The 24,210-nt window shown below is 35.8% G+C and overlaps 1 protein-coding gene across 6 annotated transcripts in view; it reads right to left on the bottom strand.

The window, feature by feature from the left end:
- Positions 1-24,210, bottom strand: part of NAALAD2 (N-acetylated alpha-linked acidic dipeptidase 2) — a 113,355-nt gene that overhangs the window by 61,908 nt on the left and 27,237 nt on the right. For 5 of the 6 annotated variants that reach the window (XM_027578080.1, XM_027578077.1, XM_027578076.1 and 2 more), the window contains 7 exons: positions 23,776-23,901; positions 21,928-22,114; positions 18,631-18,724; positions 17,466-17,564; positions 4,872-4,957; positions 4,481-4,600; positions 4,293-4,375 (listed from right to left, as the gene is read on the bottom strand). In XM_027578080.1, the coding sequence (XP_027433881.1) occupies positions 4,293-4,375; positions 4,481-4,600; positions 4,872-4,957; positions 17,466-17,564; positions 18,631-18,724; positions 21,928-22,114; positions 23,776-23,901 (795 nt within the window). The remainder of the gene's footprint in view (positions 1-4,292; positions 4,376-4,480; positions 4,601-4,871; positions 4,958-17,465; positions 17,565-18,630; positions 18,725-21,927; positions 22,115-23,775; positions 23,902-24,210) is intronic. The other variant, XM_027578078.1, reaches the window with a different exon arrangement.

The following is a 24,210-nucleotide window of genomic DNA, read 5'->3' on the forward strand; positions in this document are numbered from 1 at the left end:
TAGGACAAGGGAGGGAAAAATGAAACAAGATGAAACCAGAGGAGGAGACAAAGCATAAGAGACTCTTAATCTCAGGAAACAAATGGAGGGTTGCTGGAGTGGAGGGGGGGGTGGGAAGGATGAGGTGGCTGCGTGATGGACATTGGGGAGGGTATGTGTTGTGAGTGCTGTGTATTTTTGAAAGAATTAACTGTGAATCAAAGACCTGTACCCCTGAAACAATATAATACATTATATGTTAATAATAAAAAAATTATACACCAACAAACTGGACAACCTAGAAGAAACAAAATTCTAGAAATGTACATCTTCTAAAACTGAATTAGGAAGAAATAGAAAATCTGAGCAGTCCAATTACTTGTAACAAAATTGGACCCATAACCAAAAATCCCCAATAAACAGAAGTCCAGGCCCAGTGGCTTCACAGATGACTTTTACCAAACATTTATGAAGAGTTAATACCTCTCTTTCTCAAACTATTCCAAAAAACAGAAGAGGAAATAAAACTTCCAATTCATTCTATGAGGCCAGCATTACCTTGATACCAAAACCAGATACAGACACTCAAAAAAAGAAAGAAAGAAAATGAAAATTATAGGATATTCAAAAAAATAAAAAAGAAAGAAAAAGAAAATGAAAATATAGACTCAGAAATTCTCAACGGAATATGAGGAAACCAAATCCAACAATACATTAAAAGGACCATTTATCATGATCAAGTGGGATTTATTCCAGGGATGTAAGGATCTTAAGATCAGTAACAAGACAAGGATGTTCACTCTTGCCAACTTTTTCAACATTGTATTGAAAGTGCAAGCTGTAGCAGTCAGACAAGAAAAAGAAAAGGCATCCCAAATTGGTAAGGAGAAAGTAAAACTGTCACTACTTGTAGATGACATGATACTATATATAGAAAATCCTAGAGACTCCACCAAAAGACTAATAGAACTAATAAATGATTAAGTTGCTAGATGCAAAATTAACATACAGAAATATGTTGATTCTATATGCTAATAACAAAGTAGCAGAAAGAGATTTTAAGAAAAGAATCCCATTTACAATTGCACAAAAAAGAATAAAATACCTAGGAATAAATTTAACCTAGGAGATGAAAGACCTGTACTCTAAAAGTATAAAACATCGTTGAAGGAAACTGAAGATAACACAACCAAATGGAAAGATAAGCCATGCTGTAGAATGGATTAATATTTTTAAATATCCATAGTACCCAAAGCCACCTACAGATTCACTGCAATCCCTATCAAAATACCAGTAACACTATTTTTCACTAGGGAACTAGAAGAAATAATCCTAATATTTGTATGGAACTACAAAAGACCATAAAAAACAAGGTAATCTTAAGATAACAAAGCTGGAGGCATCATAATCCCACATTTCAAACTATAGTAAGAAGCTATATTAATCGAAACAGTATGGTACTAGCACAAATATGAGTCACATTGATCAATGGACCCAAACAGAGAGCCAGAAATAAACCCACTTATGGCAATTAATCTATGACAAAGGAGGCAAGAACATGCAATGGGGAAAATACAGTCTCTTCAATAAATGGTGCTGGGAAACTGGGCAGATGAATGCCAAAGAATGAAAGTAGATCACTTTCTTACACTGGACACAAAAATAAACTCAAAATGTATTAAAGACCTAAATGTAAGACCTGAAACCATAACACTCCTAAAAGAAAACATAAGCAGTAATGTCTTGCACATCAGCCTTAGTAATATTTTTCTGGATCTATCTCCTCAGGCAAGGGAAACAAAGGCAAAAATAAACAACTGAGACTACATCAAAATAGAAAGCTTTTGCACAGCCAAAAAAAACCAAACCAAAACAAAACACAACAAATGAAAAAGGCAACCTACTGAATGACAGAAGGTATTTACAAATGATGTACTGATAATTAATATCCAAAACATATAAAGAACTGATATAACTTAACACCAAAAAAACCCCTAATAATCCACTTACAAAATGGGCAGAGGACCTGAAGAGACATTTTTTTCAAAGATGATATACAGATGGCCAACAGACACATAAAAAGATGCTCAACATCACTACTCAGAGAAATGTAAATCAAAACCACAATGAGGTATCATTTCATACCTATCAGAATGGCTAGTATCAAAAAGTAAATAACAAGTGTTGATGAGGATGTGGATAAAAGGGAGCCCTCACGCACTGTTGGTGGGAATGTAAATTGGTGCGGCCACCAGAGAAAACAGTATGTAGAGTTCTTGAAAAACTAAAATTAGAACTACCAAATGATCCAGCAATTCCTCTCCTGGGTATTTACCCAAAGAATGTGAAAACACTAATTCAAAAAGATATATGCAACCCCTATATTTATATCATTATTTACAATAGCCAAGATATGGAAGTAATCTAAGTGTTCATCAATGGATGAATAAAGAAATGTGGGGTGTGTGTGTGTGTGTGTGTGTGTACACACTGGAATATGACTCAGCCATAAAAAAGACTGAAATTTTGCCATCTGTGACAACACAGATGAACGTAGAGGGTTATTATGCTAACTGAATTAAGTCAGACAGAGAAAGACAAATACCATATTATTTTACTTCTATGTGGAATCTAAGAAAAAAACAAATGAACAAATAAGCAAAAGTTAATACAGAGACCTGGTGGTTGCCAGAAGGGAGGGGAGTGGGAGGATGGGCAAAATAGGTGAAGGGATTAATAAGTACAAACTTCCAGTTATAAATAATAAATCATGAAGATGCAAAGTACAGCACAGTCAATAATACAATAATAACTTTATATGATGACAGATAGTAACTACATTTATTGTGGTAAGCATTGCATAATGTATAAAATTGTCAATCCACAATTTGTATACCTAATATAATATTGTCTGTCAACTATACTTAAATTTTAAAAAGATTACAATAAAAAAATTAAAGCTGTGAGTGGTTATGGCACAAATGAGAACTATTGCCTATCTTCACTTGCCCACAGTGGCCAGATGGTACGTGTCTTTGCTATAGATACATACAGAGTCAGAGTTTCCATTATAACACATTTTTAGTAGAAATAAAGAAGATTCCTTAACTATATTTAAAGAAAATATGCTGCTGAATATGATCAAGAATTGGAAAATGTTGAAATTGTCCCTAACCCAGATTTATTTGGATTAATGCAAAGTATATTTATTACTTTATATCTTAGATTTTTTGTCCTTTAAGCTGCTAAAATTAGAGAAACAGAGACACGTATTTATAGATACATGTATTCACAAGAATTTACATTTCTAAAGGTAAAGGAAATTTGATTCATCTAGTCTACTTCCAAAATGCATATTCATAATTACCAATGTGATAATACTTATTTCATTCACATGAACATTTAAAGTAACATAAGAGGAAATGAGTCGGGGGAAAGTATTTCAAAAACTAGATAATAACAAGAAGTATATAACATGCTTTAAAACAATGCTAAAAATCTCAACTCATAAAAGATAAACTTACTCTCGTGCTGGGATAGTAAGTGCTTATATAGTGCACCTGTCTTTATAAAATGTGTGTCCTTACCTTGTACATTAAAGAACTTAGTTACTCAATAGGGAGGCTAAAGGAAGAAGATGAAACAATGGGGCCTAGGAGAGATACTTAAAGCATTAGGAGCCAGTGTAACATGAAAATCAATCATATCTAAAGAAAAAGTAAATATCTGAAATTATACAGGCAATTTACTAAAGTAATTCCATTTACAAAATTATCTTCTACTCATCAATCAAGCACTTATCTTTTGTAGAATGGTAAAATATACCTATGGCTGCAATTGATATGGAATCTACAAATGTAAAGTTATAATCAAAGTACAGTTACCTTAGGTTTCCTTAGGTAAGAACATCATAGGTTTTCTTAAATAAAACTCCAAGAAAACTTCAAAAACTTGAAAATTAACGCCAAGGATCTGTATCCATTTTTACATAGGCCAATCCTCTTGTCAGAAAAGCTTGCTAGTTTTGATTATTCTCTGTGCTTACAAATTTTACTTATTCACAAAACAAGTCAAATGGAAACCAAAATGTTTTAACAAGAATAAACCTGGTTTTGGCCCAGTAATTAAGAAGTTATTCTGCTTTGCCAAACTAATGTGAAAGTAAAAACAAACTCTATTCTCTTAAGTTCTTGAGTCTTTCTCCAAATTAAAACCATTTTAGCTAATGGAATCTATCTGTGCTCACCCTGAGATACATGTATTTTGTTTCCCTGTTGACCAAGAAAATAACAAGAATCTCTGGTCTTATTTACCTCAGCCCATTCTGTGGACCCCAGCAGCCCAAACTCCTCTGCGTCCCAGCTGGCAAAAATGATAGTTCTTCTAGGTCTCCAGCCTGCAATCATTGTTAACATACATTAATTAGGTACACCTGCCTAAAAATAGATGACAATTAAGTGAGTCACTTTTTGTCATCACCTACTAAGAAAACATTATTTACCTCCGCTCATCAGTTTTCCAAAACTCTGGACAATTTCTTGCAAAACAGCAGCCCCACTGGTTGGGTCAATAGCTCCGAACACCCAGGAATCCCGATGACCTCCTAGAACAACATACCTGTCTGGAAAATAAGGTGTTCAAAAGAACTACAACTTTCAATACATTACAAGTAGTTGTGATTTAGGTTTTTAAATTAAGCTTCCTTTTTGGTTGAGTTTCCTCCATAGGGGGGAAAAAATCAACACTGTAAGGTAGAGATTTCTCTTAAGAGTTGCAACAATTAGCTGTTTCACATCAGTCAGAGAAAAAAAGAATCAGTTATCGACTGAAGTTTATTTTCTTACTCTTCTAATCTTTGTAAAAATGAAGTGTTTAAAAACACTCAGACTCACCAGGTTCCACAGATCCTCTGATCGTTCCAATTACATTGTAAATCCTTGTAATTTTGTTGGTGTTATGAACGTGCATTCTTACCTTCCTAGGATTTCAAAGGGATTAAGTTATTTCATATAGATTATTACGTCTAACAGTTTTGTTCCACCATTTTATTATGAAAAAGCTCAAAATTACAGAAAACTATAATAGGACAATGAATTCCCATATATCCACAAACTAATTCAATGATCATTAACACTGTTGATGTGTGCAATGTGTAAATGGTTAATGCATTTTACTCCTAAGTACTTAAGCATGCTTAAAGTCAGATTTTAAAACTGAATGTCAATATTTTTATTATTCTTCCCTCACAGCTATATTGTTGATATTTATTTAAAGTCCAAAATACTCTCTTATTCAAAATGTCTTGGGCATTCATTCTAAAGTTTTTAAATACACTGTATAAATTACAAAAATAAGGAAGGCAGCCAATTATGTTTTAAAGGACCAGTAAGCATTTTTAAAATGTGTCTTTGTATTCACATTAATTCCTGCTGGTACGAGATTGTTGAAGCAGAATATCAGTATATTGTTAAATAGCTGGCTGAGTGCTGCCAAAAAGAAACATGGGAAACGTGGGAAGGAAATGGGAATTTGGGAAGCACCTGCTAAAATGTACCAGACAACTATATAATGAAACCTTCCTAGCCCATCACTGTTGATTCTGATTTGGGCCAGCCTTTTAAATATCCACTCATGGAATATAATTAACCAAATTATAATTCAAGGGAAAATACAGTCAGACTCAAATAGTCAGGAAAAAAAAGCCATTTACATTCTATGAATCCAAAATGACATGGGAAAATGCTCAGTCTCTTTTTCACAAGGAAACAAAATGAATCTTTATCTATGGGAGGGGGCGGGGTGCAGAGAGAGGACTCCCAGCAGTTTCTAATTTGTGGTTATTTATGATGGAAGAACTAAGAGGTTGTCAAAACCCGTACATTGCTAAGTGCAGATTCTGATTTTTCCCTCTATATGTATACTGTGCTTCTGAATGAATATTTAAATCATGTGCAATATTCAACTAAAGTGCCTTTGGGGAAAAAACTAATTAATGGGGTATTTTTTACATTTTATGACATTAAGGATTTATTTTGCTACTGAGAGATAAAAATTAAAAGCAAAGAAGCAGAAACATTTTTAGCATGTGTTTCTAAAAATATAAGCCTACGATCTATTAGTAAGAAACCCTGAATCATTGATGCTATGTCATTAAATGAAAAACATAAGAATGTTACAAATAAGGAATGAGGGAAAAAATCTATTTTAATCAAAACCTGAAAATAAACATAGATTATCTGTTCAGATCCTGAGAGGAGCTCATCCACGTATTTAATACTTATGTCTTTCTTAGTTTTTAGAATCATTGACTCCAGAAGTTTGTTTTTTTTTAAGATTTTATTTATTTGACAGAGAGAGACACAGCGCAAGAGGGAACACAAGCAAGAGGAGTGGGAGAGGGAGAAGCAGGCTTCCTGCCGAGCAGGGAGCCCAATGTGGGGCTTGATCCCAGGACCCTGGGACCATGACTTGAACCGAAGGCAGACACTTAACAACTGAGCCACCCAGGTGCCCAGACTCCAGAGTTTTTAAGAGGATCTATTTGTTTGTCCTATTATCACTTCAAACTCATCATGTTCCAAATAACATGAACTCTACAATGTAAGCTCCACAGGGGAAGGAATTTTGTCTGTTTTGTTCACTGCTGAATCCCCAGTACACAGAATAGTGCCTGGGTTACAGTAAATGCTCAATAAATATTTGTGAAATGAATGAATATACTCCTGTAAGGAAAATGTGAAAAAGGCCTTAGCTCATCCATCAGTTAACTCTGCCTATCACTGTCTTTGACTAGAATATTTCACAACTCTGTAGAGATCAAAGTTAACTTATAGAAATACCACATCCACTGAAATATACAATCTGTCTAGTGAATGTTCAACTGATTCCTTCAAGGTAGAAGAAACAAGTTTTTTGCTATTAAGTACTTCCATTTCAGTATTCTTGATGCGCTGATTTTTTTGGTATCATCACCGAATTCTCCTTTGAACCAATTTTAATTCCTTGGTGGTTCCCTTATTAATGAATTAAATGAAATATTTGACACATGTTCATTTTATATTTGTAGGAGAAACATGGTTTTACTTAAAAAAAAATCCTTTATCATTTTTGGAAGTCCCACTGAGATGTACAATGGATTCACCTCATAGAACCAGGTATGAGTAGCTTAAACCCAGACTTGTCTTCTTTTGACTCTGAGGTAAAACACAAGCAGTGACAGAATTTTCACTCAGCTGACTCTATATCTCTTTTTAATTAAGTGTTTAATTTTAACACCAGTATAGAGTGTTGTATTAGTTTTAGGTGTACAATATAGTGATTCAACAATTCTATATATTACTCAGTGTCCATCATGATAAGTATACTCTTAATCCCCCCCCATCATCTCTTTTACTCATCCCCCCCACCCACCTCCCCTTTGGTAGCCATCTGTTTGTTCTCTATAGTTAAGAGTCTGTTTCTTGGTCTTTCTATGAACTTCTAACTTTATACTATCTTCCCTACTGATTTTGTGTTTTGTATTTCTAGTTTGCTTATGGCAGGTAAATTATTCCCTATTCGTGGCAGCAATGATTAAGAATTTGATTTTATGTCTTGTCACTTGGTAATCTCTGTAAATGGATTAATTATCAAGAGTTCTTCTGGGTGAGAAATGACACAATCTGGACAGTTCATATGGATGAAAAATGACAGAATCTCTGTAAATCAATTAATAGATTATCAAAAGGTCTTTTTGGTGAGAAAGAACAGAGATTTTTATTTGTGTATTTGTCCACTTTGTGCTCAAATCGATTAAGAATTCTGTGCCCATGGTGAAGGAGAACAACTTTTTGATATCTAGACCAAGGGATTTGTATGTTTCTGAGTTTACTATTGAACTGAAATTGTAGAACTGAAGCTATAAGTTTTCTCTGTTCTCTGTGTCATTACGTTTCTGTTTCTAAATCAGAAAGGCCTTTTCTTTCATTGTGTATGTTAGGTTTTCCTGCTGCTATAAATAATAACTCATAAAGTAACTCTGTTCTGAGTTATAGAGATAGATAAGCATTTATATAAAGTATTTCTAAAATTCCTTTAAAATAAAACATTGAACTTCTAATACTCTAAAAGTGCTGCAGAAACATTCTTACACAAACTAAAAACACCCTAAGAATGCAAGTTTGCATTGTTAATGTAAAGTGTTAGCAAACAAGATGATCTACTAATTTTGGTTTAATCAAAAGAGCTACATATTCTGATTTATCAGTGTTAAATTTCCCTTTCTCCCTCAGACAAAACTACTTAAAGTTCTAAATAATGCCATGGCTGTTTCACAACTCTACACAGGTTGATCTCTCCAACCAGCATTTCCTGCCTGCCTTGATGCAGTGGGAAACTTAATCTTTCTGTAATACTAAGCTCAATGAACAAATTCTATGATCACACCTCTACAACAATACTAATGCTAATGCATTAAGCCTTAGTGTAGTTATGTGCTTGCCCATTTTAACTCATTTAACCCACCTGCACAGTAAGTGATCAATAAACGTTAGCTACTTTCTCTCGTCTCTTGTACTCCTTCCCTTAGGGTAACTTTCAAAATGCTATACATTAGAAATACTGGGTTATCTGAAATATTGTTTTAAAACCTTGACCTGTACTTCTGAAACAAAAAATACATTATATGTTAAAAAAAGAAGATAGTAGGAAGGAAAAAATAAAGGGGGGGGAATTCTGAGGGGGAGACGAACCATGAGAGACTATGGAGTCTGAGAAACAAACTGAGGGTTCTAGAGGGGAGGGGGTGGGGGATGGATTAGCCTGGTGATGGGTATTAAAGAGGACACATACTGAATAGAACACTGGGTGTTATATGCAAACAATGAATCATGGGACACTACATCAAAAACTGATGTAGAAGGGGTGCCTGGGTGGCTCAGTCATTGAGCATCTGCCTTTAGCTCAGGTCATGATCCCAGGGTCCTGGGATTGAGTCCCACATCAGGCTGCTTGATAGCGGGGAGTATGCTTCTCTCCCTACTGCTCCCCCTGCTTGTGCTCTCTCTCTCTCTGTCAAATAAATAAATAAAATCTTAAAAAAAAAAAAAAAACTAATGATTAGGGAGGAGCAAGATGTCTGAGAAGTAGGAGACCTAAATTTCATCTGGTCCCAGGAATTCAGCTAGATAGGGATCAAACCATTCTGAACACCTCGGAACTCAACAGGAGATCGAAGCAAAGAATAGCAGCAACTGTCTGAACAGAAAAGCAACCACTTTCTGGAAGGTAGGACGTGCGGAGAAGTGAATCCAAGGCGATATTCGGGATGATAGATGGCGGGGGAGGGGGCCTCCGTCAGCAGCTACTGGCAAGTGATAGAGCAGCAGAGCACAAAACTGGAACTTTTAGAAGTCTGCTCTGCTGAGGGACGTCGCTCCAGTGGCTAAGCAGGGGGTGGAACCCTCGCTGGGACAGCGTGGTCTCAGTACCCTTGGGGTCACAGAAACACCGGGGTGCCTGAGTGTGGCAGAGCTCCCAGGTATCAGAGCGGGGAAGTCAGCTGCAGAGATGGAGCCAAGGAGTGGGCTCTCAGCTCAGGGTTGCCATAAACTGTGATCTGCGGCACAGTCAGGCCACTGCTCTTCCAGCCAACAAGCGGCACAGCTGGGGAGTTCCCCTTCCTCCCCAGGGAGGGGTGGCGTGGAAGCGCACCACAGGGATCTGCTGGGTTTGGAGACTCCACATGGGGTTGGGTGCCAGAGATAGAAATGCTCGGTCACAGGCCACATGAGCACAGAGTGTGGCCAGGGACCAGGGAGACAGGAGTGATTGACTGCTTTTTCTGGGGGCTCACTGAGGAGTGGGGCCCCGAGTTCTCGGCTCCTCCGGGATGGAGATTGGGAGGCCACCATTTTCACTCTCATCCTCCAAAGCTGTACAGAGAGCTTGCAGGGAATAAAAGCTCCCGCAAACCCGAGATTACATAGCCCGGCCCCCACAAGGGCGGGACAATTCCGCCTCTGGCAAAGAAATTTGGGAACCACGGCAACAGGCCCCTCCCCCAGAAGATCAACAAGAACAGCCAGCCAAGAACAAGTTTACCGATCAATGAGAATGGCAGAACTCCAATGCTAGGGGAATACTGCACATAGAATTCATGGCTTTTTCCCTGTGATTCTTTAGTCTTTCAAAGTTAATTTTTTTTTAATTTTTCTTTTTCCCTTTTTCAAACAACATCTTATTAATCCCTTTTTTATAAAATCTTTTTTATTTTTCATTTTTAGAGTCATCTTCTATCCCTTCATAGTAATTAACCTTATTTTTGGTATATATATATATATATAAGTTGTTTTCTCTTTCAAATTTTGGGATACAGTTTCTTCTAACAGACCAAAATAAACCCTAAATCTCTACTGTATGGCTTTGTTCTAGTCTCCTGCCTGATCACGTTCTCTCCCTTTTTTTTTTTAAATCCTCTTTATTTTTTTAAAACAACTTTTTTTCTTGTCAATTCCTTCTATAAAATCTTTAACAATTTTCATTTTTACACTCATATTCCAACCCTTCATCGTATTTACTCTTATTTTTGTACATATATAAGCTTCTCTTTAAAATTTTGGGAGGCACTTTCTTCTAACAAACCAAAATACACCCAAAATCTAGTGTGTGGCACTGATCTATGCACCAGACTGATCATATTTGATCATATTCTGTTTTTGTTTTGTTTTTTAACTTTCTCTTTTTCTTTTTTTCTTTCTTTCCCTTTCTTTTCCCCTGGTTTCAGGTCTCTTCTCATTTGTTTAGTGTATATTTTTCTGATGTTGTTGTTATCCTGTTAGCATTTTGTTCTCTCATTCATCTATTCTCCTCTGGACAAAAATGACAAGATGGAAAAAAATCACCTCAAAAAAAAAAAAAAAAGGAACAAGAGGCAGTACCGACTGCTAGGGACCTAATCAATATGGACATTAGTAAGATGTCAGAACTAGAGGTCAGAATGACTATTTTAAAGATACTAGCTGCGGTGCCACCTGGGTGGATCAGTCGTTAAGCGTGTGCCTTCAGCTCAGTTCGTGATCCCAGAGTCCTGGGATCGAGCCGCACATCGGGCTCCCTGCTCAGCAGGAAGCCTGCTTCTCCCTCTCCCTCTCCCCCTGCTTGTGTTCCTTCTCTTGCTATCTCTGTCAAATAAATAAATAAAATCTTTAAAAAAAAATACAATACAATAAAATAAAAAATAAATAAACATACTAGCCGAGATTGAAAAAAGCATGGAAGATATTAGAGAAACCCTTTCTGGGAAATAAAAGAACTAAAATCTAACCAAGTCAAAATCAAAAAGGCTGTTAATGAAGTGCAATCAAAAATAGAGGCTCTAACTGCTAGGATAAATGAGGCAGAAGAGAGAATTAGTGATATAAAAGATCAAATGATGGAAAATAAAGAAGCTGAGAAAAAGAGAGATAAACAACTACTGGATCATGAGGGCAGAATTCAAGAGATAAGAGATACCATAATACGAAACAATATTAGAATAATTGGGATCTCAGAAGAAGAAGAAAGAGAGAGAGGGGCAGAAGGTATAATGGAGCAAATTATAGCAGAGAACTTCCCTAATTTGGGGAAGGAATCAGGCATCAAAATCCAGGAGGCACAGAGAACCCCCCTCAAAATCAACAAAAATAGGTCAACACTCCGACATCTAATAGTAAACACGAGTCTCAGAGACAAAGAGAAACACTTGAAAGCAGCTCGGGAGAGGAGCTCTGTAACATAAAATGGTAGAAACATTAGATTGGCAACAGACCTATCCACAGAGACATGGCAGGCCAGAAAAGACTGGCAGGATATATTCACAGCACTAAATGAGAAAAATATGCAGCCAAGAATACAATATCCACCTAGGCTGTGACTAAAATGAAAAGAGAGATAAAAAGCTTCCAGGATGAACAAAAACTAAAGGAATTTGCAAACACAAAAGCAGCCCCACAGCATATATTGAAAGGGGTCCTCTAAGCAAAGAGAGAGCCTAAAAGTAACATAGACCGGAAAGGAACACAGACAATATACAGTAACAGTCACCTTGCAGGCAATACAATGGCACTAAATTCATATCTTTCAATAGTTACCCTGAATGTAAATGAGCTAAATGCCCCAGTCAAAAGACACAGGGTATCAGATTGGTTAAAAAAACAAGACCCTTCCATATACTGTCTGCAAGAGACTCATTTTAGACCCAAAGACACCTCCAGATTGAAAGTGAGGGGGTAGAAAACCATTTACCATGCAAATGGACACCAAAATCCTTATATCAGACAAATTAGATTTTAAACCAAAGACTATACTAAGAGACGAGGAAGGACACTATATCATACTTAAGGGTCTATCCAATAAGTAGATCTAACAATTGTAAATATCTGTGCCCCTAACATGGGAGCAGCCAATTATAGAAGCCAATTAATAACCAAAGCAAAGAAACACATCGAGAACAATACAATAATAGTAAAGGACTTTAACAACCCCCTCACTGAAATGGACAGATGATCTAAGCAAAAGATCAACAAGGAAATAAAGACTTTAAATGACACACTGGACCAAATGGACTTCACAGATATATTCAGAACATTCCATCCCAAAGCAACGGAATGCACATTCCTCTCTAGTGCCCATGGAACATTCTCCAGAATAGATCACATCCTAGGTCCCAAATCAGGTCTCAAGAGGTACCAAAAGATTGGGATCATTCCCTGCATATTTTCAGACCACAATGCTTTGAAACTAGAACTCAATCACAAGAGGACAGTAGGAAAGAACTCAAATACACGGACGCTGAAGAGCATCCTACTAAAGAATGAATGGGTCAAAGAGGAAATTAAAGAATTAAAAAAAATTCATGGAAACCAATGCAAATGAAAACACAAGTGTTCAAAATCTTCGGGATGCAGCAAGGGCAGTCCTAAGCAGAAAGTATATAGCAATAGAAGACTTTCTTAAGAAACAAGAAAGGTCTCAAATACACACCCTACCCTACACCTAAAGGAGCTGGAGAAAGAACAGCAAATAAAGCCTAAACCCAGCAGGAGAAGAGAAATAATAACAATCGGAGCAGAAATCAATAAAATAGAAACCAAAAGAACAGTAGAGCAGATCAATGAAACTAGGAGCTGGTTCTTTGAAAGAATTAATCAGATTGATAAACCCCTGGCCAGACTTATCAGAGAGAAAAGAGAAATGACCCAAAAAAATAAAATCAAGAATGATAGAGGAGAGATCAAAACCAACACCAAAAAAATACAAACAATTTTAAGAACATATTACGAGCAACTGTATGCCAGCATTAGATAATCTGGAAGAAATGGATGCATTCCTAGAGATGTATCAACTACCAAAATTGAATCATGAAGGGACAGAAAACCTGAACAGACCTATAACCACTAAGGAAATTGAAGCACTAATCAAAAATCTCCCAACATACAAGAGCCCAGGGGCAGATGGCTTCCCAGGGGAATTCTACCAAACATTTAAGGAAGAATTAATACTTATTCTTCTGAAACTGTTCAAAAATAGAAATGGAAGAAAAACTTATGAACTCATTTTATGAGACCACCATTACCTTGATCCCAAAACCAGACAAAGACCCCATCAAAAAGGAGAATTACAGACCAATATCCCTGTTGAACATGGATGCAAAAATTCTCACCAAAATACTGGCCAGTAGGATCCAACAGTACATTAAAAGGATTCTTCACCATGACCAAGTGGGATTTATCCCTGGGCTGCAAGGTTGGTTCAACATCCACAAATCAATCAATGTGATACAATACATTAATAAAAGAAAGAACAAGAACCATATGATCCTCTCAATAGATGCACAAAAAGCATTTGACAAAGTACAGCATCCTTTCTTGATGAAAACTCTTCAGAATATAGGCATAGAGGGTACAGACCTCAATATCATAAAAGCCATCTATGAAAAACCCACGCCAATATCATTCTCAATGGGGAAAAAATGAAAGCTTTCCCCCTAATGTCAGGAACACGCAGGGATGTCCACTATCACCATTGCTATTCAACATAGTACTAGAAGTCCTAGGCATAGCAATCAGACAACAAAAAGAAAAAAAGGGGGAGCCTGGGTGGCTCAGTTGTTAAGCATCTACCTTCGGCTCAAGTCGTGATCACAGAGTCCTGGGATCGAGCCCTGCATCAGGCTCCCTGCTCTGCGGGAAGCCTGCTCCTCCCTCTCCCTCTCCCCTGCTTGTGTTTCCTCTCTCGCTGTGTCTCTCTGTCAAATAAATAAAATCTTAAAAAAAAAAAAAAGAAAGAAAGAAAAGGTATCTGAATTGGCAAGGAACTCAAACTCTCACTCTTTGCAGATGATATGATACTTTATGTGGAAAACCCAAAAGACTGCACCCCAAAACTGGTAGAACTCACACAGGAATTCAGTAAAGTGGCAGGATATAAAATCAATGCACAGAAATCAGTGGCATTCCTATACACCAAGAAGACAGAAGAAAGAGAAATTAAGGAGTTGATCCCATTTACAACTGCAGCCAAAACCATAAGATACCTAGGAATAAATCTAACCAAAGAAGCAAAGAATCTGTACTCAGAAAACTATAAAATACTCATAAAAGAAACTGAGGAAGACACAAAGAAATGGAAAAATGTTCCATGCTCATAGATTGGAAGAACAAAAATTCTGAAAATGTCAATGCTACCTAGAGCAATCTACACATTTAATGCAATCCCTATCAAAATACCATTCACTTTTTTCAAAGAACTGGAACAAATAATCCTAAAATTTGTATGGAACCAGAAAAGACCCTGAATAGCCAGAGGAATGTTGACAAAGAAAAGCAAAGCTGGGCGCCTGGGTGGCTCAGATGGTTAAGCGTCTGCCTTCGGCTCAGGTCATGATCCCAGGGACCTGGGATCGAGTCCCGCATCGGGCTCCCTGCTCCTTGGGAGCCTGCTTCTCCCTCTGCCTCTCTCTCTCTCTCTCTCTCTCTCTCTCTGTCTCTCATGAATAAATAAATAAAATCTTTAAAAAAAAAAAGAAAGAAAAGCAAAGCTGGTGGCATCACAATTCCAGACTTCAAGCTCTATTACAAAGCTGTCATCATCAAGACAGTATGGTACTGGCTCTAAAACAGACACATAGAACAATGGAACAGAATAGAGAGCCCAGAAATGGACCCTCAACGCTATGGTCAACTCATCTTCGACAAAGCAGGAAAGAATGTCCATGGAAAAAAGACAGTCTCTTCAACAAATGGTGTTGGGAAAATTGGACAGCCATATGCAGAAGAATGAAATTAGACCATTTCCTTATACCACACACAAAAACAGAGTCAAAATGGTGAAAGACCTCAGTGTGAGACAGGAGTCCATCAAAATCCTAAAGGAGAACACAGGCTGCAACCTCTTCGACCTCAGCTGCAGCAACTTCTTTCTAGAAACATCGCCAAAGGCAAGGGAAGCAAGGGCAAAAATGAACTATTGGGACTTCATCAAGGTAAAAAGCTTTTTCACAGCAAAAGAAACAGTCAACAAAACCAAAAGACAAGCGACAGAATGGGGGAAGACATTTGCAAATGACATATCAGATAAAGGGCTAGTATCCAAAATCTAAAGAACTTATGAAACTCAACACCCAAAGAACAAATGATCCAATCAAGAAATGGGCAGAAGACATGAACAGACATTTTTCTAAAGAAGACATCCAAATGGCCAACAGACACATGAAAATGTGCTCAACAATGCTCGGCTCAGGGAAATCCAAATCAAAACCTCAATGAGATACCACCTCACAGCAGTCAGAATGGCTAAAATTAACAAGTCAGGAAACGACAGATGTTGGCAGGGATGCAGAGAAATGGGAACGCTCCTACACTGTCGGTGAGAATGCAACCTGGTGCAGCCACTCTGGAAAACAGTATGGAGATTCCTCAAAAAGTTGAAAATAGAGCTACCATACGATCCAGCAATTGCACTACTCGGTATTTACCCCAAAGATACAAATGTAGTGATCTGAAGGGCTACATGCACCCCGATGTTTATAGCAGCAATGTCCACAATAGCTAAACTATGGAAAGAGCCAAAATATCCATCCACAGATGAATGGATAAAGAAGATGTGGTATATAGATACAATGGAATATTATGCAGCCATCAAAAGGAATGAAATCTTAACATTTGCAACAACATGAATGGAATTGGAGGGTGTTATGCTGAGTGAAATAAGTCAATCAGAGAAGGACATGTATCATATGACATCACTGATATGAGGAATTCTTAATCTCAGGAAACAAACTGAGGGTTGCTGGAGTGGTGGGGGGTGGGAGCGATGGGGTGGCTGGGTGATAGGCACTGGGGAGGGTATGTGCTATGGTAAGCACTGTGAATTGTCTAAGACTGTTGAATCACAGTTCCATACCTCTGAAACAAATAATATATGTTTAAAAAAAAAAGAAAAGAAAAAGCAGGAAGGGGAAAATGAAGGGGGGGAAATCGGATGGGAGATGAACCATGAGAGACTATGGACTCTGAGAAACAAACTGAGGGTTCTAGAGGGGAGGTGGGTAGAGGGATGTGTTAGCCTGGTGATGGGTATTAAAGAGGGCAGGTACTGAATGGAGCACTGGGTGTTATATGCAAACAATGAATCATGGAACACTACATCAAAAACGTTACTGGAGTGGTTGGGGGTGGGAGGGATGGGGTGGCTGGGTGATAGACATTGGGGAGGGTATGTGCTACGGTGAGCGCTGTGAATTGTGCAAGACTGTTGAATCACAGATCTGTACTTCTGAAACAAATAACGCAACATATTTTAAGAAAAAAGAAAAAGAAGAAGATGACAGGAGAGGAAGAAAAGGGGAGTATGTCAGAGGGGGAAACGAACCATGAGAGACGATGGACTCTGAAAAACAAACTGAGGGTTCTAGAGGGGAGGGGGGTAGGGGGATGGGTTAGCCTGGTGATGGGTATTGAGGAGGGCACGTTCTGCATGGAGCACTGGGTGTTATGAACAAACAATGAATCATGGAACACTGCATCAAAAACTAATGATGTAATATATGGTGATTAACATAACAATAAAAAATTAAAAAAAAACTAATGATGTAATGTATGGTGATTAATATAATATAAAAAAATTAATGATGTAATATATGGTGATTAACATAATAAAATTTAAAAAATTTTAAGAAGGGGGAAAACACAAAAAAACAAAATAGGAATAGGTGAAATAGGAAGTTAAAATGTTAAATTTAAACTCAAATGTAGTCATATTTAAGATTTTATAAACAAATGTGATATCACTACTGGAAGAAGAATTCAGTACATGATCGTATAAGTACATCTTAAGTGATATAAAATGATCAATTGTTCATGAAAAATGAGAAAAAGACAAGCAAATTATACCTGGCAGAACAGTTATCTTGACATTTTTCCATTAAACATACAAAACTTTTCCAGTCTATTAAAGTAATATAAAATTACCTGAAGGAATCATGCCCTGAGAACCCAGGCCCAATGTTATAATGCACATTAAGACTTCCCTTCCAGCTGTCATCTGGTGGAGCAGTTCCTCCTATGTGACTGTTGAGAGAAAATGAAAATGACAGAAAAAGGCTGAGCATCACAATTTCTTAGAAGAAATCATGAAGCCTGATAATGAGATATTTCATTCATACATTTAACAAATATTTATTGAGCCCAGTACTGTCAATATTCCCTTTCTTTGTGGAACTTACATTTTAGCAAGAGAGCCAAAATTGAAATATATGAAGTACTTAATATGTTTCTGGTAAGAGGGCTTAGGGAAAAAAAAAATAGGGAAAGGAAATGAGAAGCATCAGCCTCCTTACTTTCGACTTTATGTAGGGAAGCATTAGATCTAAGAAACAGTGAAAATAGCAAATTCATGACTATGTTAAGGAGAAGAAATTAATTTCTAGAGAAGCTGCTGGTTACCTAGTGGGCACTCAAAAAGCAATTATTAAATTGTATTGGTACAGACATCTAAAAAAATAAAAGTTGGAGATTTGTGAAAGAACATCAATAATAGAATGCAAGAATAGCAAACATTAATTAAATGTTTACTATATACTAGATGCTTTACACACTTGCATTGATCTCATCTCCTCCTCATAATAACCTTATCAGGGAGAAACTATTACTATCCTCATTTCATAGATAAGGAAACTGAATCAGAGAAAGATTAAGTAATTGATCCAACTTCACACATCTAGTAAGTGGTGGGCACTGTAATATTTTTAAAATACAGGTCAAGTACAAACATCAAATGAATATCAAAGAAAATCCAACTATTTGAAAAATCTCCAATCAGCATTTTTATCTTGGACACAGTTTTACACTTGAGACTTTCTCATCTGTAGCAGACTAAAGGTTTCTTGTCATTTCTTGTTGTACTCTGTTATTCCTACTTCAGGAACTATTTTGAAATAAGACATTTTTTAAAACTCATTTTCCTACTTTGTTTCCTTATTTTTAATTTTTTGAGGTATAAGTGACATATAACATTGGTTTCAGGTATACAACCAGAATTTATTCTAACATAATTAGATTACATTGGTTTTAGACAAGAAAATGGACACATTAGTGTAAAATATCTTAAATCTCATATCCAATTAGAAAATCATACCGTAGTAATATTTCTGCATCTTTATACCCAATAGGATGTACAGGGATCCTTGGGATTCCCACTCCTTCTTTGACATCAAGTCTAAAGGTGTACTCTGCAGAAATTAATTGCATAAAATGAAAACAGCTGAAAAATCTGAGCAAGGGGTATAAAGAAATTTATTACTATCTCAGATTTATTACATGTTTGAAATTATGTCAAAATTTAAAGTTCCCCCAAAGCCAATGATTGTTTTACCTAATATACACTATTTAATTCAACAGTAAGAAATTAAATCATTCAAATTTTAATGTAAAATCAACTATGGGGATTATAAATTTCCAAATTTGTTTTGACAGTTCATGTAATTCTCTTAAATTTTACAAGAATATTTTATTTCCTCAAGGAGATCTTGAATCCTTCTTAGGGAAGCTTCAGTTAACCAGTTGCCTGGAAAATGTGTCCCAAATTCTGAAACTAGATATAACTGAAAAAAAAAATTAAAGGGAATTTATGAGCTCTTGGGAATAATAAAGATCTTATTCAAATAGTAACACAATATTCTCTTTAAAGGAAGACTAAAAAGTACTGTCAGACTTACAACCTCATTGGGACTTTGGCTTTCAGCCAAAATAGTAGTATAGCACTAAGACACCTATCTTAGAAACAAAGGAAGATTTCAATCAAATGACATCAGATTCCATCTCAAGAAAATAGAAAAGAAGAACAAATAAGGCAAAAATAAGGACAAATTCTTATTTGTTTGTTGTCAAAACAAATAAGGAAATAATATTATAAAGATCAGAGCAGAAATACAAGAAATAGGAGACAGAAAAATGGTAGCAATTATGAATAAAATCCAAAGCTGGTTCTTTGAGAAGATCAATAAAACTGATAAATCTCTAGCAAGACAATTCAGGAAAAAAAGAAAGAAAAGAAGAGAGAGAGAGAAACTGCCATGATCAGGAATAAAGAACAGAATATCACCCTAGTACCTGCACATGCATGCATGCATGCACACACACATGCATACAGAATGAGAATATTATGAACAACTCTATTAAATTTAACTTAAGAGAAAATGGACAAAATCTGTGGATGACATAAACTACCAAAGCTCATTCAACAGCAAATGGACAGCCTAAATAGCCACATACCTATTTTAAAAATTGAATGTGTAGTTAAAAACATGCCTACAAACAAAACTTCAGGCCCAGATTTCCTAGGGAATTCTACCAAATGTTTATAAGCAAAAATGACTCATTCTATATAAACTCTTACAAAACGACAAAGATAAAATAGTTCCCAACTCACCCCATAAGGCCAACATTACTCTGATACCAAAATGAGACCGAAATACTACAAGAAAATAAATCTGTAGGCCAATATCCCTCATGACTAAAAACAGATATGCTTAACAAAATTTTAAATTCAATGATATACCAACAACATATAAAAGGATAATGTATTGTGACTAAGAGTTTATCCTAGGGAGGGTTGATTTAACATTCAAAAATCTATTAGTATAATTTAATGAAAGTAATATAACAACTTATTATCATCCCAAGACTCACTGAAAGCATTTGACAAAATTAATTATACATTTCTAGATAAATGTGCTAAGATAAAATCTCTTAGCCCATTAGAAGTAAACTTCCCCAGCTTGACAAAAAGAATCTAAAATAAAACCTACAGCTATATCATACTTAAGAGAGAAAGACTGGATTTTTTCTTCTTGAGGCAGGAACAAGGTAAGGACATCTCCTCTAACACCTTTTTCCAGAAATGTATGAGAGGTACTGGCCAGTATACTAGGCAAACATATTTTAAAAATAAAGGGCATCCAGACTGGAAAAAAAGAAAACCGTGTTTACAGAAAACATGATCGTCTATGTAATATAGAAACATACTAGAACTATTTAGTAAGTTTAACAAGCTTGCAGGATACAAGACTGATGTATTTCTTCTACAAAGTATTTCTACTTACTAGCATTGAACATATAAAAATTGAAATTTAAAATGTATTATTAAAAAGCATACAACTAGGAAATGCATATGGGTAAATGAGAAAGATGTGCACAAGCCATACAGTAAAACTGCAAACATGTGGAGTTAATTAAAGAATACCTAAGTAAATGGAGAGTTGTGCCATGTGCATGGATCAAAATATTCATTATTTTTTAACATGCCCGTTCTCCCCAAATTGACCTATAGATTTAATTCAATCTCAATCAAATTCCCAGGACACTTTTCAATGGAAATTAGTAAGCTGGTTCTAAAATTCACATGGAAAGGACCTAGAATAGCCCCAAAAACTTTGAAAAAAATGTTAACTTGGAGGATTTACATATCTATTTGAATGTAAAATTAAAAAGACTGACCAAACTAAAGGTAGCAAGGATATAGCAACTGGAACACTCATGCACTGCTGCTAGAATGTAAAATGGTAAAAACACTTTGGAAAACAATTTGAAAATTTCTCCAAAAGTTAAATATGCATCTATCATATTATCCAGTCGTTTGATTACTGTATATTTACCCAGGAGAAATAAAAGCATATGTATATACAAAGACTTGTATCAACTATTCATAGCAGCTTTATGTATAAGAGTCCCCAAACTAAAAATGATCTGAATGTCCATCAACAAGTAAATGAATAAACAAACTATAGTGTATCCATTCAATGAAATACTACTCAGCACAAAAAGGAATGAACTATTGACACAGACATCAACACGGATGGATCTCGAAATAATTATGCTGACTGAAAGCAGATCAGTGATTCAGGGACTGGCAGAGAGTGGGTAGGAAGGGTTTGGAGGAAAGTATTGTAAGAGAGGAGTGAAAACTTTTTGGGTAATGGATATGTTCATTATCTTAATTGTGGAGGCAGTTACACAGATGTTTAACATGTAAAATGTGAAAAGTTTTGACAACACCAAAAACTCACTGATATTTTAAAAAAATACAAATACATGATATCTAGAGAAGTCTAAAATCACCAAGCAATTCAGAAAACCAAAGTTCTAGTTTGGTAAAAGCAATATTACTTAGGGTATGGGGATCTATGTTTCTGCACCTCTGCTAAAAGTAGAGAGAAATTCAACGGGCCCTTCCCTCTCCATGTCCACACACCATGAAAATTTGAAACGAAAGTAATATATGGGAAATGTTTTTAATTCCTAGCAATAGTAATACAAAATATTGTAATTGTATACAGTTTTAAGGTTATTTTGTAGATGTTTGCTTTTATGCCTTCTGTAAGGGCAGGTAGTATTTTTGCAAAAATGGGTGAACCAGGACAGGCCCATCCATTACCTTTAGCTGGATAGCCTGGAGTGAGCGGGTCCCCAGCACCATTCAAATTTAATACATTCCCTCTCTGTGCTGCAGTTCCAGGAAGGTTCCATCCTTTAGGATACGGCTGTACTGCAGGGGCAAAGTAATCCGCTGGATCGGAGTACAAGATGATTCCTATGGCTCCTGCTAACATGGCATTTTTAACCTGCAGGGGCAATGTGCAATCCATAATGTAGAACTGGCAGATGATTAATTCATCTAAGAGAAAATCAGTTTAATAATGTAAGGAACTTGAGACACTGCTTTTTATCATGCTGCTAGACATTCAGTTCTTTATGCCTTGAATACAATTTCTCTCCAGGGGGGAGCTAACAACTCTCATTTATTCTCTACAACTCCAGACAAGTTATTGTCTCTTCTGTGAAACATTCCTATTGTGGCTAAAACTGCAAAATTAATGTCTCCCTTCTTTCTACCTCTTCTATTTTGTACATATTTGTTATAGAATGGGTCCTAGTATTTAAAAATATCTTTAAAATATCTTTCTCCCTTGCTAGACTGAGGATGTTTTTAAAAAAGGGACCATGTCTTGTTTACTTTTAACTATCCACCCTCCAAAGAATGGCACATCATAGAAATATCTGTGGAACTAAAATAATTTAAAGTTCTATACAGAGTGTGTGAAAAATTGCTCACTATGTTTTGTAAATATTTTCTAACAATCCAAACTGATCACATAGGAAAATCTTTCCTGCAAGATTCTTGATTCATTACCAGAAATACTGTAGCAAAAATAGATAACAATAAGTCTTGATTAACTAAAACACACTGCAATATTCAGAAAGCATTCTTATAATATGAATGGGAGTACAATCTGTCACAACTTTTTTTGAAGGGCAATTTGATGCCTTCCAAAATTTTGAAAGAATATACATGTTGACTCAACCATTAAATTTCTAGGAATCCATACTATAAAAACCTTCACATAAATGTTCAAGTGCATATGGACCAAGATGTTCACAGTGGAATTATTTTTAATAGTAATAAATTCAAGCCAAGCTTGAATAAACTGCTTCTCACTTCTACAGAATATTATGTACCCATCAAAATACAAGGTATTTACTTAATAAGCAGCTATACAGAATTAACCTAAGTACCAGGCACTATCATAAGTGTTTTCAAACATAAAGTTATTTAATCTTCATAAGGATTCTAGGAGATTAATGCTATTATTAGCATTCTCACTTTATGTATGAGGAAACACTGGCAGAGAAAGATTAGATAACTTGCTCACAGTAAAAGACTGAGAGAACAGTGAGCCTAGACTAGACGAGAATCTATGTTGTAAGAATCTAGAGTCCTATACTTGTAACCACACATCATACAACTCTCAATGTTTTGACATAGAGGAATACCTATATATTATTGCTAAGTGAGAAAATAAAGTTATATATAGTATATGATGCCATCTTTGTAAAAAAGCTGTATAATATTTGTAAAATTAGTATATAGAAAAAGATATTTATACTCATATGTCGCAGAATTAGGTCTAAGAAAAGCTGTGAAGATTGATCATGTCTGGGCAAATAAAATGGGCAATGTAGGGGATCTTTCAGTTTTCAGTTTACATAAAATTTCCCTCAAAAAATTTTAAAAAGCAAATTTTGTTTCTGTAATAAAAGTAATTTCCATTTCTAGATAGGTGAGGTAAAATAAAAACAGGATTTCCTGTGCAACCGTGGCACATAGGAAGATTTTTTAAATACATATATTGAGGTAATTCCGAAAAAAAAAAGTGCAAGCTGCATTTACATTTAGAGGATATACACTATCCTCTTCTCTCTAGAAAAGGAGGTGATACAATACTTTATTTCCTCTGAAGATTTTTCCATATCTTGCAATAACAATCTTTCCGCTACAGTTGATGTTCATCTCTCTTTCCAGTTTGAAAAAATCTTCAGTACGAGCATAGTTCACATATATAAGATCACCCTGTAAGGAAAAGAAAAAATTTAAAAATATATAGAATACTGCAACAATTAAAGGGAAAACCAATGAGTAAGTTTGCTCCACAATACCACATCATCAAAGGTTATCTTTCCTGGATTGGGCTTGAAAAACAGATCCGTGCTAATTCTGTATGTTTTTAGAAAATATTTCAATACTTTGAATTGAAAAAATGTCAGTATGTAACACTTTAAACAGTGTGTTCCGTTTTGAAGAGATTATCAGCATATACTGAACCAGAGGAAATAGAGATCATTTAAAAAATCCAAACTATGTTTTAAACAATCCACTGCA

Source organism: Zalophus californianus, chromosome 11 (genome assembly GCF_009762305.2).
Source record: "Zalophus californianus isolate mZalCal1 chromosome 11, mZalCal1.pri.v2, whole genome shotgun sequence".
NCBI lineage: Eukaryota > Metazoa > Chordata > Mammalia > Carnivora > Otariidae > Zalophus > Zalophus californianus.